The sequence below is a fragment of the Cheilinus undulatus genome, linkage group 16, assembly GCF_018320785.1.
Source record: "Cheilinus undulatus linkage group 16, ASM1832078v1, whole genome shotgun sequence".
In the NCBI taxonomy this organism is placed as follows: domain Eukaryota; kingdom Metazoa; phylum Chordata; class Actinopteri; order Labriformes; family Labridae; genus Cheilinus; species Cheilinus undulatus.
In genome coordinates, this window is record NC_054880.1 from 25208149 (window position 1) to 25225485 (window position 17337).

At 38.6% G+C, this 17337-nt stretch overlaps 1 protein-coding gene across 1 annotated transcript in view; it reads left to right on the forward strand.

The window, feature by feature from the left end:
• The window catches only part of si:ch211-57n23.4 (immunoglobulin superfamily DCC subclass member 3), a 50682-nt gene extending 36373 nt beyond the window's left edge, over positions 1-14309 (forward strand). The window contains exons 12-19 of the mRNA XM_041808611.1: positions 5967-6132; positions 7885-8135; positions 8891-9055; positions 9497-9685; positions 11054-11167; positions 13055-13178; positions 13353-13467; positions 14181-14309. Of these exons, the coding sequence (XP_041664545.1) occupies positions 5967-6132; positions 7885-8135; positions 8891-9055; positions 9497-9685; positions 11054-11167; positions 13055-13178; positions 13353-13467; positions 14181-14252 (1196 nt within the window). The 3' untranslated portion in view covers positions 14253-14309. The remainder of the gene's footprint in view (positions 1-5966; positions 6133-7884; positions 8136-8890; positions 9056-9496; positions 9686-11053; positions 11168-13054; positions 13179-13352; positions 13468-14180) is intronic.
• Positions 14310-17337: the final 3028 nt, after the last annotated feature.

Genomic DNA, 17337 nt, shown 5'->3' on the forward strand with positions numbered 1-17337 from the left:
AATGAAATCTGTGTTGAAACAAGCATGTTAGTTAGCAAATTAAACGACGTCACATATTCTGATGAGTTCAAGAATGGCACAGTAAAACGGCATCCAGGCGAGGATGATGAAGGTCATGATGATGTATTAAACTGGGAAAGGAAAACTAAACAAAAACACAGGGTTTAGAGACCTGGGTTTCTGGAGGATATTCATCACCAGTACTTGTACAAACACACTCAAATACAACCCCAATTCCAAAAAAGTTTGGACGCTGTGTAAAATGTAAATAAAAACAGAAGTCACTGATTGTCAAATCTTATAAATCCTTATTTCTTCATAATAGAACATAAACAACATAGCAGATGCTGAAACTGAGAAATTTTACCATTTCATGAAAAATATTCAATGTATATATGTATATATAGCTCATTTTGAATTTGATGGTACATCTCAAAAAAGTAGGGACAGGGCTGTGTTTACCAAAGTGTAGCATCCCCTCTTCCTTTAACAACTGTAAACATCTGGGAAGGGAGCAGAGCAGCTGGGAGAGGAATGCTGTCCCATTCCCGTCTGATGTAGGGTTATTTACATCATGAGTACAGACTAAAACTACACAAATTTTTTTTGAGTTTTTGTCAACTAAAACTAAAGCAAAAGTAAAACTTTTGAAAGTGAAAATGACTAAAATTTGACTAGCACTTTAACCTAAAGACTAAGGATAAGATTAAAAATTGATGACTTACCACTGCATTCCACCAAACAATGGAAAAGAATTGATGTGTTATTGATAAAGACTGGGGTTGTTAAGAATTAGTGATAAAGGTATCTAAAAATAAAGATTAAAATATCAGGACTTTAAATGACTAATTCTGGACTTTTGTCTCATCTTCTAATCTGAAGACAAGAAAAGACAGCATATAGAATAGGGGATAAAATAACACCAAAATTAAGATTAATTTCATCTAGTTTTAACCAGAAACTCTCCTCAGCTGTGTATCTGATGCAGGATATACATGAATATATTTCACTTTCTGCCTTTTTAAATCTATTAATTCTGCTTTATGTGGCTTCATGTTGTCAGATTGAAGCTCTTTGTTCTCTCAACACCAAATCGAGAAAACTGATCAATAAATTAATGAATATATTAAAGATCAGCCCCCCCGCCTTCACTGGAGGCTCTGCCAATCACAGAGAGAGTGACAGAACGAGAGTATTGATTGATCCGCTCAAACAGGCGGACTTAACAGGAAGAGAAAAGGTGAAGAAAAGACTGAAACATAGATGTTTGATAATCAGTGAAATAAACCTCTGCTCTTTGTGCTAGGACTAAAGCTTTGCAGTATTATAAGAAAAATATTGAATTTATGAACTACAAGCTCATGTTATAACTTGATAACAATAGAAAAGCCACTTTTTGGAGGAAAAGTACTACTGATCCCTAAAAGTTAAGACTCACTTTTGCTCTATGTATGATTGCCAACTACTTTTGTTTACTATTTTTACCATACATTTAGTTCTTTTGTATCTTTTTACTCATGATATTATTCATAAACCTTACAATTCTTGCTTTGAGGTTATTTGTCACTACAGGCAAATGAAGAAGCTGTGCCAACATCATTAAATTACTTTCTACTGCAGGAAATTGGAGCAAATATAATGGGTAAATGTTGGGTTTCTATAGTTTCATTCTCTAAAAAGTGACCTTTTCTCTAAAACATCTGACTAAGATTCAGTCTGGCATCTTAAATTTACACGCTGCAGGAAGTGAGGTAAAGCTGATTGCTTTTATTTTTTAATTTGTGGAGATAAATGTAGCAAAATGGTGCCAGAACTTTAAAAATAAGACAACAATTGTGAGAAAAAAATGCTCACTTTGTCTTCATCAATCATGACCAAAACAACAGCTAGAGATGCTTGAGGTTCAAGTGTGCAGAGACTTTGTTTCGCTCAAAGATGGCTGATTTTATTGTTCATGTAAAGTCAAGTTCATTGTGAAACAGTGCTTTTATTTTGGCGTGGAGGTTGGCGAAGGTCGGAACTTTCACACAGTCCGTCTGAGAGTCCACGGTCACGTTCAGGACCGAGAGACAAAGAGGAGGGACAAAAGACAAGGACAGAAGGGGTGCAAGGTGCAGAACAGTAAGGGATGGGACAGGACGGGGGGAGGAAGGCCTTCACCCTTAACCCCTGACCTTGACCCCAACAGAAGGATTCAGAAACGGTCAAAAAGAGAGAGAGGAAAGGGGGGCTCGAGTCAGGATGGACACACAGAGAGGTGTGAGGAGGAGAAAGGGGGTGTGGTCTTTGGGTTAATTAGGGAGGGCTGGATGATGGATAGAATCCCGGCGGAGGGGTGAGGGCAAACCAGGTGTCACCTCGCAGGGGGAGGCACAAAGGATGGACAGCTACATTGGAGGAGGGTGCGTTAGATACGACGACCTCTACCTCCCTGGTGTGTTTCTTTAGCAGCATTTATTTTAAAAACTAAACCTGAAGATTTAACTCTTAACTTAAAAACAAGTTTATTGGGGGTGTGAATCTCTCTTTAGAAGGCAATAAAATAAAACAAACAACTAGTTAAAAGTGGCAAAAAATAGTGACAAAAATGGGCAAAAAATAGCAAAAATGGGATAAAAGTGCTAAGAAGAAGTTGCAAAATGGTTGAAAAGTAGTGAAAAGGGGTTCAAAAGTAGCACACATTGGTTAAAAGGGGCAAAAAGTGGCAAAAAAGGTATAATAGTGCCAAAAAGAAGCAGCCAAAATGTTGGACAAATGTGGTGAAAAGGGCTTTAAAGTAGCACAGATTGGTTAAAAGAGGCAAAAATTAGCAAAATTAGAAAAAGGACTACCAAAACAGCAAAAATGGTGTAAAGTGACAAAAAGACATAGCAACATGGGTGGATAAAAAAGTGGTGAAAAGTAGCATAGAAATTAATTCCAACATCAGAGCCTAATAAGTTATTTGATTCTTTTATCAGAAATTAGAGACATTACTAATTTGCAGTTTATTACATGCTGATTGAGATATTCTGCACAAACACCAAAAACAACTTTAAACACGCTCAGACGAAACCCAGCATGGGCAGCAATTGTTCATGATACTAATGTAATAATGTAAAGCTCATAAGGCAAAAACAGGCATATAGAGATGTAGATTTTAACAAATCCAATACACACTCACACACACTCAGGCGCCAAACAAAAGAAGCTCAGATGTAATAAGATGAGGTGAAGCCCAAGGTCAACAGAATCAGTGATCAATACAGAGTATGGATCAGCTGAGGACGGCTGACAGGGAGGGGATACTGACGGATAATGACCACACACACTCTCACACTGCACAAAGAGAGAGAGAGAGAGAGAGAGAGAGAGAGAGAGAGAGAGAGAGAAGCTGATGTCTATTGTATCAATAATAACAATCTGAGTATTATGCTGAATTAGATTTTATGGTATTTTGAGCAAATTTGAAAGAGTAGTTTTAGGCTTTTATGGCATTTTCATCAAAGTTTATCTACTAAAAGTTTTTTGATTAACATGTTGGTCCATGCCTCAGGAGTGTCCATATAATCCTCATGTATGAGGTGTAAATATGATTATTTAACCACTTCTAATAAAGTCAAAGCTTCTAAGAGCTAAAACCTAAATATTAAACATGTTTGATATTCTAACACGGGCTGCCTCAAATGAAATACTCGCTTGGTCAGTCTTAAACTGGTTCATGATCTGGTTCTGTGCTCACTGACACATTTCAGCCATAAATAAACTGTTAACCAATCAGATTTTTGGAAGGTGGTCCCTTCTGTCAAAGTTTACTCATTAGACTGGCTACACACTAGATGATATTAGGCTTGATTTTGTACCTGATTTTCCCCACTAAGGTTGTGAGGTGTGGCCTGAATCATGGCTTGATGCAACCAAATATTAGTCCAAACAATTCTCAAAGTCTATCCTGCTAATGTGCCAATTTTATTATACCACTTTATGTGTTTTTTAGATTAATTTTGGAGCTTGCCTTTATTTGAAGAAGACAAGTCAGTGGCTAGTGTAGGAAACAAGGCGAGAAAGAAGAGATATGGCCAAAGAGATGCGTCTTTATGCTGCTGTAAACATCACGGTGCATCTCACTCTTCCTAGCGACTTTAGCGCTCCAACTTTCTTTGTATGTCATCAGATGCTTACACAGCCAGGAGACAGCTCATCTCTTCCTCTGCTGCTTTGCTTTTACATCCATGTTTGTTTTGCACAGCTGTCTTGTGGTCTCGTTTAAAGCGCTGTTGTTTGCAAATGGTGCTCTTCCTGGTTATTTGTGCTTTCAAATCCAGCCACAGGTGTAAACCAGTTTGAATGGTCTAGTGCAGTGGCTCCTAACTGGTGGGTTAGGACCCAAAAGCGGAGCTGTTCTGAAATTTTCTCTGGAAAAAAATGTTACAGAAATCCATGATGTATGGAAGCCTTCAATGGACATACATTGTACTTGGTTTTCCTGCAAAAACAAGCAAATTTTGGCTGTTTACTCAATATTTCAACTTAACGGTCTACTTTTTTTATTAATTAAGCTTTTTTTTTCAGGATAGCTAGATTATTCCACAAGAAATGAAACACAAACATGCCGTTCATTAAAGATGTGCGTTTTAAACATGTTTGCTGAATCCTGTCTCTATTCAGTGTTTTTTTTTTCCATCTTTGGTCCAAATTGCAACTGTTTTTATTACTCAGATTTGAGCAGATTAATTTTTTTAAACTTAAGCTGCAATTCTCGCCCTGATGTCTGACCAGTTGAGAATCACTGGCACATCCAGAGGATTAGAATGCTAAGTGTTCTTCCTTTTTCTTTTTAAGTGAGGTCTGATGGCTCAAAAGAGAGCTGACTGTCTGCTGTTTTTGTTTTTTAAACATCGGTAAAAACCCACCAATTAATTAGAATTGGACCCCAGTTATTTTAAGAAGGTACGAGCCCACCTTTCCCTTGTTATGCAATTTAATCAAATAAAAAACAGTCTTTGTTGACCAGCAGCTGCTGAAGTGATGAATGCGTTCTTATTGAGATGGTCATTTTGTGTCGACACCCTCCTTTTCCTCCTCCTGGGCTCATAGGTGGTTGGATGGGGGTGTATGGGGGGAGGGTTGGGGGGGTCACAGCGGGTGTTTAGGTCAATAGATCAATGAGATGTCGAGCGTGGGCTGAAGTGTGTAGAGGGGGGTGTTCCTGCTTAAAGACCTCCGCTGTCAATGTCCCGCCGTATATATGCATGCGGTTATTGTTGTGGTGATATTGAACCAGGGGTGAGGAGGGGGCAGTGAACCCTGGAACATGGACAGGTGGGGGTCAGCGGGCTCTGTGTGTTTGAGTGGGGTGTGAAGCGACACCATGGATGTTTGAAGTTCAAGATCAGACTTTATTTTTCAATTATCACACATTTTATGTTTTTCAGCATGTTTGCAAAAAAAAGGAAGCTGTACAAATTTGTCAGTTTTTAGTATCATAAAGTCTGAATATCATCAGGATCCTTTTAACTATGAGCTATCCTAAAGCAGCTACAGTTATAGCTTGATCTTTATGGACTACTGTCCTTACTGGCCCAGATCTTTCTAGCTGAATACAGTTCATCTAAAAGAATGGCAGCTAATGGAAAGACACAGTCTTAAGTTATTTAAAAGCTTAAGATTTGAAAATTTTGGAGTTTAATTATTATTAGGAGTACAGATCCATTGACTAGCAGGTCAGGACTGGCAAAACAAGGTCTACATTTCAAATAAATGTTTTAAAATGTTTACACTTGTAGCAGAAATGTCCAGTTTTATCTAGTTTCAGTCGAAACTGCTGGATCTTGAAGGGCCGTCCTGTCTCAAAGGGGAAGATTTTACCACTACTTTATGTTTGAAGGGACAAGAAGACATCTGAAATCATTTCATCGCTGTAAACTCTGATGTTAAAGATGAAAATTAACCTCCTCTCACCTTCCTCCTCTCTACTCCTCCTCCAGCTCCTCCTGAGTTCCTGCAGTGGCCGCAGTCCGTCTCCAAACCAGCAGGGGGCAGCGCCGTGTTCACCTGCGTGGCTCAGGGTGTCCCAGAGCCTCACCTGATCTGGCTGAAGAATGGGAAGGTGCTGACGCCGGGACACAACGTCAAACTGACCAATAATAACAGGTGAGAGATTCCTGCAGCCACAGAGAGGACCGCATGACTGGAAAAGAAATCTCTAAGAGGGAATTGATTCAATACACAATATAGCAGTAGGAAATATGGGAATATAAACATGCATTTTATATTTCATTAAAAAGTCAAATTATGTCACAATGTAAAACCAAACAAGTTGAAACTGCATGTTTTGTTGAAAGTGATTACACCAAATTTCTTCCTCCAAAAAAAGAGGAAAAAATGGTAAATAGAATCGGCCACATAGGATGTCTCTCTTACTTTAATCCACTATGCTTTGGAAAATATCTAAGAGCTTTCATAAAGGCTGAATTCATTATTGGTAAGTTGCTTTTTAAGCACCATGTGTTGAAAATAATATTTTACCTCATGAAATTAGTCTTACAAGAAGAAAATGTAGTGAATATGGCCCTAAGAATAACATTACAAACATGCAAAAGATGCATCTTAAGTTGAGTAAAGCGTGGTGAATAAAGTCAGCTGAAGAAGAATCTCCCAGCACGCAGGCTTGTAAAGAGCTCTTTATGCTTTGAATATGTCATGATGCTGTCACTGAAAGTATAAAATAGCTGCAATTGTATCAAATATTAAAAAGGACAGTACATATTAAAGGTTTCAAATCCAGGACAGAAGTAGAATGAATTACTATTCATGACTAAAGGAGACTTGGTGCATAAAAAAATCTGGATCTCTGCCAGGTTTGACAAAAGGTAACACACATTTGTGGCTGTTTTTATGTTTAATTTTTTGTGCTTATAAAAACCAGGTGACTACTCTGAGATTTGGGCCTTTTGACTTGAAAGTGGATGTGATTTTTTTTTATGTGATTTTGCATACAGAACAGCATGTGAGGGCTGACATTTGTACAAGTTAAAGCTTTAAATAGTATTAACCTAACAGCCAGCTTAAGTGAATGCTTGTTAGTTTAATCAGTGAGGCTGAAAAATAAGACACTGAAGTTGAGGGAAGAGTTATGGGGAATGGAATGGTGCCTCATTTGATTAAAGAAAAGGTCTATGACTTGTTTAAGACTTGAAATGCAAAGTTCAGGACTTAAAGACTTTAAACCAAAGTGCTCAGACTTATTTGTGACTTTGTCCTTTGATTGCAGAGCTCATCCTCCTGTTTCTGTTTAAATGTAACACTTTTCATACATTTAACATTTTTTAACACTTTTTATACTTTTCATTATATGAACTAATTGTGCATATTCTGTCCTTACCTTTGCATATCTCCATCTTGTAGCCTTTAATCAGTGTTATATGGGCATAGTAACATTTTATGTAAGCCGATTAAAGATTTGAGATTCCAAATATGGTAAAATTTCATCAAATAAGCAGAAGCAGCAGCAGGTTTTGATGCCCTGTAAAAGTCCCTGTTTTTTGTAGTTGCCATTTGTATTTTGAGCCTTTTTGAGCCATGCAAGTCAAAGTTTGGCCACATGATGGCAGCACTGCACAGCACAGACAGAGAGAGAGAGAGAGAGAGAGTGGAGCTGCAGAGGCTGGGGGGGAGAAATGATCAGAGATGTTCAACAATAAGGAAATTTAGTTTTTAATCATATTTTTCTCCTTCACTTTAAGCTCACACTTTTAATTTGTTGCATTGATTTAAGGTGCCTTTTTGTCCTTGATTAAGACACCACTTTATCTCAACCCATAAATTCTCAGCAGTTCAGTGTATCTGCATTAACCGATCAACTTTTGGAGTATCTATCTGATTAATTTGTCTGTATCTATGCAGCACCCTGGCTCTGACCCGGATCAGCTCTGACGACGAGGCCATCTACCAGTGCATCGCAGAGAACAGCGCCGGCACCAACCAGGCCAGCGCCCGCCTGGCTGTGGCCCAGGCTAAAGACCTGCCGGCGGCCCCTGAGGGCCTCACAGCCAGCGCCCTGTCCACCACAGCCCTGCAGATCAGCTGGAGCGAATCGCTCGCCAACGTCACAGAGAGCATCATTGGATATGTGCTGCATATCCGGAAGATTGGAGGTGAGGGTCACAGATAGGGCTGTCATAATGACAGCATTTAAAACTTTGGTATATTTCTGGGGTGGTGGTATTTTTAAGATATACTGATAGATTTTAAACCAGATATGGGCTAAGACAGTATCATTTATGTCAATCTAGTGAGGTAAAATATAATTATATATTTGTCAATGCTTTATTTAGTCACTGAAGAGTGAAATGTCCAATGAACTGATTTTGAAAAAAATGTCGTGATGCCTAATGATCACTAAAAATATTGACACCTGTTTGATGCTTCAGCAATAACAAAATAAAAACTAGATATCATATACTAGGCAGTTTATTGATTTTAATGATCAAAATCGAAGTAAAACTCATGTTCACGGTCTAAATCACTCAAACATTTGGGAGAGTGGAACAGGAAAGAAGCAATAGTTTTCTCACGAGTTACCCCCATGTTTTCAAATGTTGCCAACATATTTAAGCAATTCAGACAGTGCTCTCCCTCTATACATGTCTGTTTTAGTTCAAGTCTGACTGAAGATCATAAAGTTTCTGTACTTCCTGAAATCACTGATCTTTAAAATAAAGGAGATTTGATGATTTTGGAGCACATTGTGTTTAAGAGTACAGAACATTTTGAATTCCTCACTGTTTTTCTTGTCAATTTCCTTTACTCTCTCTAAATTGCAGAAAAAAATCTCATAAGCAACATTTCAGTACTCAGATAAATGTTTGCTTAAAATAAAAAATGACCTTAATTTTTGTGTTTGATTCAGAGCCGGACAGTCTGGAGCTACAGGAGGCGATCAGTAAAGGAACCTTCCAGCACAGCGTGTCTAACCTTGAGCCAGCAACCACCTACTCGCTCTACCTGAAGGCGTACTCACCTTTAGGAGCCAGCCAGCAGTCTAGCACTGTGGTCGCCACAACACTAGGAGGCGGTAAGAACACTAAACGCTCAGGGGGGATCAATGCTGCTACATCTTTCCTTCAATATCTGGTGGTTATTTTAATAATAATAAGGATTTAAATTCAAAATATTGAAAAGGATTTGATAATGGATATAATCAGATTTTTTGGTGGCACATCACACAAATGCAGCTCAGGCATAAGCGAGGAATGCAGTTGTTGCAATAGAATAAAAAAAACCAAAGCACATCATCTACCTGAGTCAGAGTCAAAAGTAAATTGCTTTGGGACAAATACCACTGTTTAATAGCTTTTTATAGGAGATGCAGACTAAAAGTGTATTAACCTTTATGTCCATTTTCATTAATTCTGTTGTCTTTTTGTGCTTATTTTATATTTAAAAACCTTCCTTCATCTCCTTCCTTTGACAATACCTTTTTGTCTAATGCTTTCATCATGATCTCTCTGTGCAGTGCCGACTGCTCCCACCTTCTTCACTAAGGTGGTGAACACCAGCGCCGTTCAGGTCCTCTGGGAGCTCCCAAGCAAGGCCGGCAAGGCTGAAGGATTCAGGCTGTCATACCGCAGGGTCCCCCATGCTGACTTTCAGGGGCCTATCCAGCTGCCTTGTCACATTAATGCCCACACCATCACAAAGCTGGGTGAGCCTGACTACGTCTGTTAAATCTTCCCTTTGTTTGTGTCTCTGGTTGGTACTGGTACTAAAACATTTATGAGATGTGACTAAATCTGTGGACATAAAACTGTGACATCTTGGAACATTTTTCCATAGAGTTTTTACATGCCCTGAAAATGCTCTGAAAGTCCCTCAGATCTTTAGAGTTGTGGTGGGACTTGTCTTGACCTGGCATGTTTATCCTTGCTGTAGAAACCCTGGATGTTGGGTCAAAGTCTGCTTCACAAGGAAGCGGCTGTTCTGTTGCTGTATCAGTCATATTTTGTGCTGTTTATTCATGATGGACCCCGATTATTCAGCTGCAATTCTATCACCCATCTTTTGTTTTTGTTATCAGTGAGACTGTGCGTTTAAGAGACTTATTGAAGATGTCTCCTCCCGTATTTAACCGCACAAAGGAGCAGTGGAGCTCCTGATGGAAACAATTGATCTGAAGTGTCAATACTCCCACCCAGACGTCACCCACTCTTTGTCTGTAATCCTAAATAGACTTATCTCTTTCTCCTCCATCTTTGTTTACATAGCAACCCCTCCAGGTTTCATACCTGTTACCATGACGACCCATTTATCCAGATCACCTACAGAACAAAAAAATACACCAGCTGAATGAACTGACTCTGTGCTGTTTCACTCCATTGCAATGAGGAGATGCATGAAACATGCCTCAAGGACAACGTCTTCTCCTTTCTGGGAAAATGTTCCTCCTTGTTAGGCCATGGCGTAAATAACAGCGGCTGGTTATCGACCGATAAATGAGCCGGGAATGACTGGGCCTATATTATCAGTCGACTTCTGCTGTTTAAAGTGTCTCTAACAGCTGCTGTCACTGCATGGATGATGCTCTGAACACATATTGATCCGATCAATAATAATCATGTCTGATGCAGTGGCCTGTGGCATGACAATCACCTCGTCAGTTCATCTTTCTTTAAAGTCGGAGACACAAGCAGCAAATAGACTTAAAAGAAAACATCCGTTTTTGCAAAACATGTTGGCTCCACGTATTGATCGAGTCAAACAGACAGCCTGAAATACAATCATGAAGATATCTGGTTTCATAGGAAACTGTAAAATAAGTTATTAGTGCAGAAAGAAGCTTTAACCTACAGAATTGTAACAAAGATATCATATGATATTATTGGGACACAATACAGCTGTGCCTCTTTATGAGCTGTGAAATTACAAATGTTAGACGATTTGATCATTTTCTTCTTCAAAGTTAATCCAGTTTTCCTTCTAATGTTTCTGGTGTGAACTTTCAACCACTGATTCATCAAATCTAAAGCAGATGAGAAGTCTAGACGTTTTAACCCTTTGTTGCTCTCTGTTACAGACTCTGGTGCCGTGTATGAAGTCAAACTGGTGGCTTATAATGGAAACGGGGAGAGCGACTGTTCAAAGAGACTGGTGTCACTGGCTGAGGAAGGCGTGAGCGACCCGGCTGCTGGTAAGCTCATACTAAATACTGCAGTGGAGTTTAGCAAGTTCTCCAAGTGCAATGCAGAAAAAAAAATGCAAGCATGTTTTTACAGAATAAAAAAACATTTTATTCAAGGTTACAAACATGCTCAAGACCCATTAAAGTGGATTTATTTGATTATGATTGTTGTTTTCTGACTTATGTCAGCACAGGAGCAAAACTATCCAGCTCACAGCCATCAAAGTCTCCTCAATACAAAGCGACACACTTCTGTTTCTCCAGGTTGGAATAAAAGCACAAGTGGAGTCCAATGCACAGTGTTGCAAAGCAATATTTGAAGCTCATGTGATGTTGGGGCAAGGTGTTAAACAAACATCATTGTAGATCTGAGCATGCTAAACACCAAAATCACTGATCATGGCAAAAGTAGAACAGCATCTCCTGTGTATTTAAAAGGAAAAACCCCTTCTCTTATAGTGTAGCCTGATGCTTTATGGAGAGTCATGTAACAGCAGTTTTAGGTTAGAAAAAATAATCTGCCTCTGTTGGGATTGTTTCTCTTATGTTGTCAAACACTCAGTGCAACCATCAGGTGCCCCCCCCCAAGGATTACTTTGTAGTCATAAGGGCAGGACTCAGCTGCAGTAATCTTCCAGAAAAATCCCAGAAGCTTTGGACCTTTTAGTCCTTGATGCTCAAGACAGGAGAAAATACAACCAGGTTTTCAATGACCTGCAATTTTATTCTAGTTAATAAGCTGATGAGTATTAAAAACTTGTGAAAAACTGATTATATCAAATTACAAAGTGGGAACTTATTTAAATATGATGCATCATGGATGCAAATGCTTTATAAGAGGTTTTTTTTTACAGAATCAATTCTACAGACATAATTTAAAAGTCTGCAGCATATATAAAGAAAGAAAGGAGAGAAATCAAGTATTATGATATTAAATCCGACTTCTCAATCTTCTTATCAAAGCTATGAATATAATCATTACTTCAGGTGACACAAATTACAGAAGGGCAAAGTGAAAATCTGTATATTTTAATTTAGTCCGTACAGCATAAATGGGGTAATCCTTTAACAGATGAATCCCGGACGAGCCCCCATGAGCTAATCGAAACAGTACATTTTGGTTGTTTTCTTGACATCTTTACATTTTTATCTAATTACTTCAAGGAATAAAGCTTGTCTTACCCATGCTAATAATTAAATTTTTCATGGCCTTGTCAAAATATACTTCTTATCATCAGAAAACAGATTTTCTGTCTCGTGCCAGTTTCTGTCCATTTGTAAATATCTGCAATATCTGAATACCACTTGTAGGGATTTCCTTCAAACTTTGCAGAAATATCCACTCTGACTTAAGGTCGAATTAATCAAATTTTGGAAACTCTTGGTCAAAGGTCAACATCACTGTTCATGTTCATCCCTTGCTCAAGAACGCTGTGAGGGATTTTCCTCAAACTTTGCACAAATGTACACCCTGACTCATGGATAAAATGATTTGATTTTGGAAGCATAAGATCAAGAAAAAAAAACTCTACTATTCTTAGTCAAGATCACAAGAGAATGACCAAAATTGCCCTGTCATAGCATGAAATGGAGTAAAATAAAAACATTACGCATGCCCTTTTAGGACTTGAGTAATTAGTGAAGATGGTTTGCTAAAAGTTGCATTATAAAGACATTTGAAATATTAGATAGATGCTGTTTTGTGGTAATACTCCTGATCAAAACCAGACAAACTCTACCTCTTTTATTATTATTTTTGTTACCATAAATAAAGCACTAAAGGGTTATGCCTGCAGACAAACCTCCAGACAAGGACCTCCACCCTGCATCTCTCAGTGAGATAAATCGTACAGCGAGCATGACCTTGTTTGTGCCTGTGTGGTATTTTTGCAGGAGGAAACAGTTTGTGTCAGTGCAGAGAAGGAGAAGCCTCGCTGGGCAGCATCGTCATCGGCATCCACATTGGCACGGCCTGCATCATCTTCTGTGTGCTCTTCCTTATGTTTGGATATAGACGAAGGTTGGTGGTCACAAATGTACACCTAAATATCACAAAAATATAAATACTATCAGTCATTCTGGTTAAAATGAAGTCTAAAGAATAATGTGGGAATAACATTGAGTTAGGCTTGTTCCCTGGCTGTGTTTTTGTTTCATTGTATAACATCTTTACTAAAAGCTGGCACATTTTTAGTCTGTTTTGCAGCAAAGGGACTCAGGATAACTGGACTGTACCTAGAGAAAACACGGGACATAACGGGGTACCTAAAGACGGAGCGAACCGGACCAGGATGGAGTCAGTGCCTCAGGTAGTCACTCCGAATAACTTCAGCTTCTTTCAGACATGTTTATTATTATGATTATTTAGTTTTATTGTAAAATTACAGCCATTACTTATCATATGTTATTATAAATATAACTCTATAGGGAACCTTGATGTTTACTGCAATTTTAAATTATAAGACAGGAGAGACCATGACTGGGTTACAAACATAGCTACATGCATTTGCACTGCATCATATACAACCCCAAATCCAAAAAAGTTGGGTTGTTATGTAAAATGTAAAAACAGAATGTAATGATTTGCAAATCTCGTAAACCCCAAATTTATCCTCAGTAGAACATAAATCAGATCATCAGATTTTGAAACTGAGAAATTTTACCATTTCATAAAAACAATTTGCTCATCTTGAAATTGCTGGCAGCAACATGTAACAAAAACCTAGGGACAGGACAACAAAAGGCTGGAAAAGTAAGAGGTACTATTGAAAGCAGCTGGAGCTGTTTTCTGTGACTAATTAGAGTGATTGGCAACATGACAGTAACGTGACTGGGTATAAAAGGAGCATTTCAGAGAGTCAGAGTCTGTCAGAAGTAAAGATGGGCAGAGGTTCACCAGTCTTGTTTGTAGATAAGTAGAGACTGATTTCTTAGAGAAATATAAAGCAGAAATAGATATTGGCAATTCTGGTGGATCTCTCCAGCCACATGGAGCCTTAACATCATATTTCTTGTTTTCCAGGTCTGTACTTCACAGTGCCAAGTCGTCATTGAGCAACACATGTCTGGTTTGCCTGGCACGGTCACTGGCTAACACTGGCTAACAACACCCAACATCCCTTCCCCCAACCCTCCAACAGCCTCACTTAGAAACCCCCTGACTGCTATCAATGAGCATCTTCTGCACTTTTTGATGGCAGTCTGTCGTAGTTTCTGTTTCCCCTAAAGCCTGCTGCTAACCACCCAAGAGTAGCCTCCAAAAACCCTATAACAGAATGCTTTAATGCCTCCCCATCTCCCTGATCCTCCATGCCTACCTCAAACCAAAGCTTAATGCCTTTATTGCCTGTGCACGTGCACATGTGCATGTGGAAAGTCTTCAACAAGCATTGCCTCTTCAGAAAAGGTCCTGTCAAGTTCTTTTGTACAACTTTTCCAGTAGGAGTCTGATCCATAACCAAAATATTTTATTCCTCAGATCTCCTCTGGTGAGTAGACACATGAGATTTGCACAGCGATCCTTAAAAACCAAAATGAAGCCAAATATTGTCACCTGTTTTAGTCTGCCATGACAAAACTCTTGACTTTGCCTTCCGTTTCTCTGCAATAATAAAGGGAAGAAACGTAGCGGCCTTTCGCGAAAGCCTTACGGAGGTGAGAGGCGGATTAGAAATGATTGTCTATAGCCATAAATGCCATTTTGAAGAACTTGTTCTTCACTTAAGTCTTCTTCACACCTCCAAAGAAAGCTACCTCAGTCTGACAAGGATATTTGAGCCATAGATGAGGCCGATGTTAGCCTGATGATGCTGCTTTTTGCTCGACTACCTCGACCAAAAAAACCCTATAAAGCTTTCCGTTCAGTGAATACTTCCTTAACCAGTGCCAGTGTACCGTGCCAGCCGCCAACCAGGCCAGTCCAAAGAGTGCTCACCAGGACGACCACCATGGAGGGTGTGACCATGGCAGAGCCTGACTCCCACTGACACAACCCAAGCCTTACCGTACCAGAGATCGAAAGGAGCCTTAACAATGTCTCAGTCGCCTTCTGCTTCCATCATATTTTGGTGGAAATCTTCAACTTCCTGTCTTGTTATCCATGGCTTCCAAATATCCCAGGTGTCCATCTCCAAAGACATAACCGTGCGGATGTCGCTCGTAGAAAAGATGGACCAAAGAGTGCTTGGCGAGCCTTTTTGAGCCAGCATTCAATTTTTTCTATGAAGTCTTGCCTCACAAACTTGATGGCATACTGAAGAAAAGCCAAAAATGACCAAGGCTAATGCTGCCAAGTTAGCTCTCCAGATGCCAAATTGGTCACCCTGGGACCTCGACGACTCTGCGTTGGCGGCTAAAGAAGGTGAAACTTGCCTGCATGCACGGACGACGACGCTTGTGTTTCACCGTGTCAGCATATCCAAAAACGATCTATGAAAACCAAGCTGAAAGATCCCCAAAGATGTAAACATTTCATGGTTTTCTTTCCTTTTCTTCAACCAATTATTTTAAAAGAGACTTGTTCCTAATTGAAGGGGTCGCCAGCGTGTGAAGTGCTTTAACTGAAACCAAGCCAAAAAACGTTTTGCTCATGATTTAATTTCCATTCTTTTAAATAATATTTTTCTTGTCCTTTAGTCATTGCAGGTTGACCCCTTCAACATGGAGCTCTATTTTGTTGATTCTAACATTGTATTCTAAAAAGCGACCAAATGAAGATGATGGATATTTTGAAAGACTTTAAATGTCAATACTATAAATTCTTCCTTTTACTAAAGTAGTAGGATTCTTGCCAAATATTTAGATATCGTAAAGAAATATGTAACCAAATACTTCTACGTTTTTAACATTCATTCTCTACCTTTACACTTCCTCATAGCCAAAGCACAGACACATGCTTGAGAGCATAATGGAATACATGTTATATTGAAATAACAAAAGATGAACCTTGAGGGCTGCAGCTTTATGATGGAACCACAAATTTAGATTAGAAATGTTATATGGTTATACATACATTTATTTAAAGTTTACCTGAAATCAAATTAAGCAATATAAACTTTCAAAATGAAAAATTCAAACTTAATATTTTTTAGTTTCGTGGCAATTAGGTGCCATTTTCTTTTCATCAAACCTATGAAATTGTTGTTTTATTTTTGCCGGTCAAATTCAGCATATGTTTGAAGGTACCTGTAGCAACTTAACAGAAATCTATTTTCAACCTTTCTGACACGTCATACTGTTTGTTTCGACATAGCCTTTAGTTGGTGTTTCAGAGTACCCATAGCATTTCATTTAGGGTATCATTACTTTCTAAACCAAAAATGTTATCTGTTTTAAGGTACCTTGAGGCCTTTCTTGTCAGCATGGCCTTATATTTTTCTCCAACCATTTTGGAGCTGACCTACATCATTCATAACAATGTTTTTTTTAATCTTTTGTTTTACCCCTCTTTTTTGAGATATAACCTTCCATTAAGGTGGTTTGAGGGACGCACCCGTTTTCTCTCTTTTTTCTTCTCCAAATCAAGTTTGATCTGCTTTTGAATACCCTTAAGAATTTCTCAGAAAGTTTCTTCCATTCCTATGTATAGATTGACTTGTTTTATGATCGCCTTTAAATCAGTGAAAAGACCCGTTTAGAATCCATTCTAAAATTTGGGTTGGTGCATTTCGAAGTCCATTTTACATGCTGCTTCATGGCACCCTTTAATATCTGCTTTTATGTTCAGTTAGCTTCTTTTATACAGTCCATTATCTTTCACATGAATCAAGATTATTTTGAGGTCCTGTTAGCACTAGGGGTAAGGTAGGTTTTCTTAAGTCGTACATGTGGTAGAGTCTATTTTATCGTACCACCAAGACACTGTTTCTAGGTACCTTTAGTTGCCTTTTTTGACGTTCTCTTTCTCTAAATCTTTTTTTCCTTCTAATTAGTGTTTGATGGTACCTATTAGCATCTGTGTTCTGTTTTTTTTTTTGTTTTTTTTTTGTTTTTTTTTAACACAACATGTAGTCTGGTCTGTTTTAGGTATCTGTTAGAGGCTGTTTCAAGGCACCCTACATTGGTGGGTCAGCATAAGCATTGTTTTGTGGTACATTCTTTCATTTCAGTTATTCTTTATGCAGACCGTACTGTTGTAGGAATCTTTCATGTCTGTTTTAAGGTACCCTGAGCATTTGTTT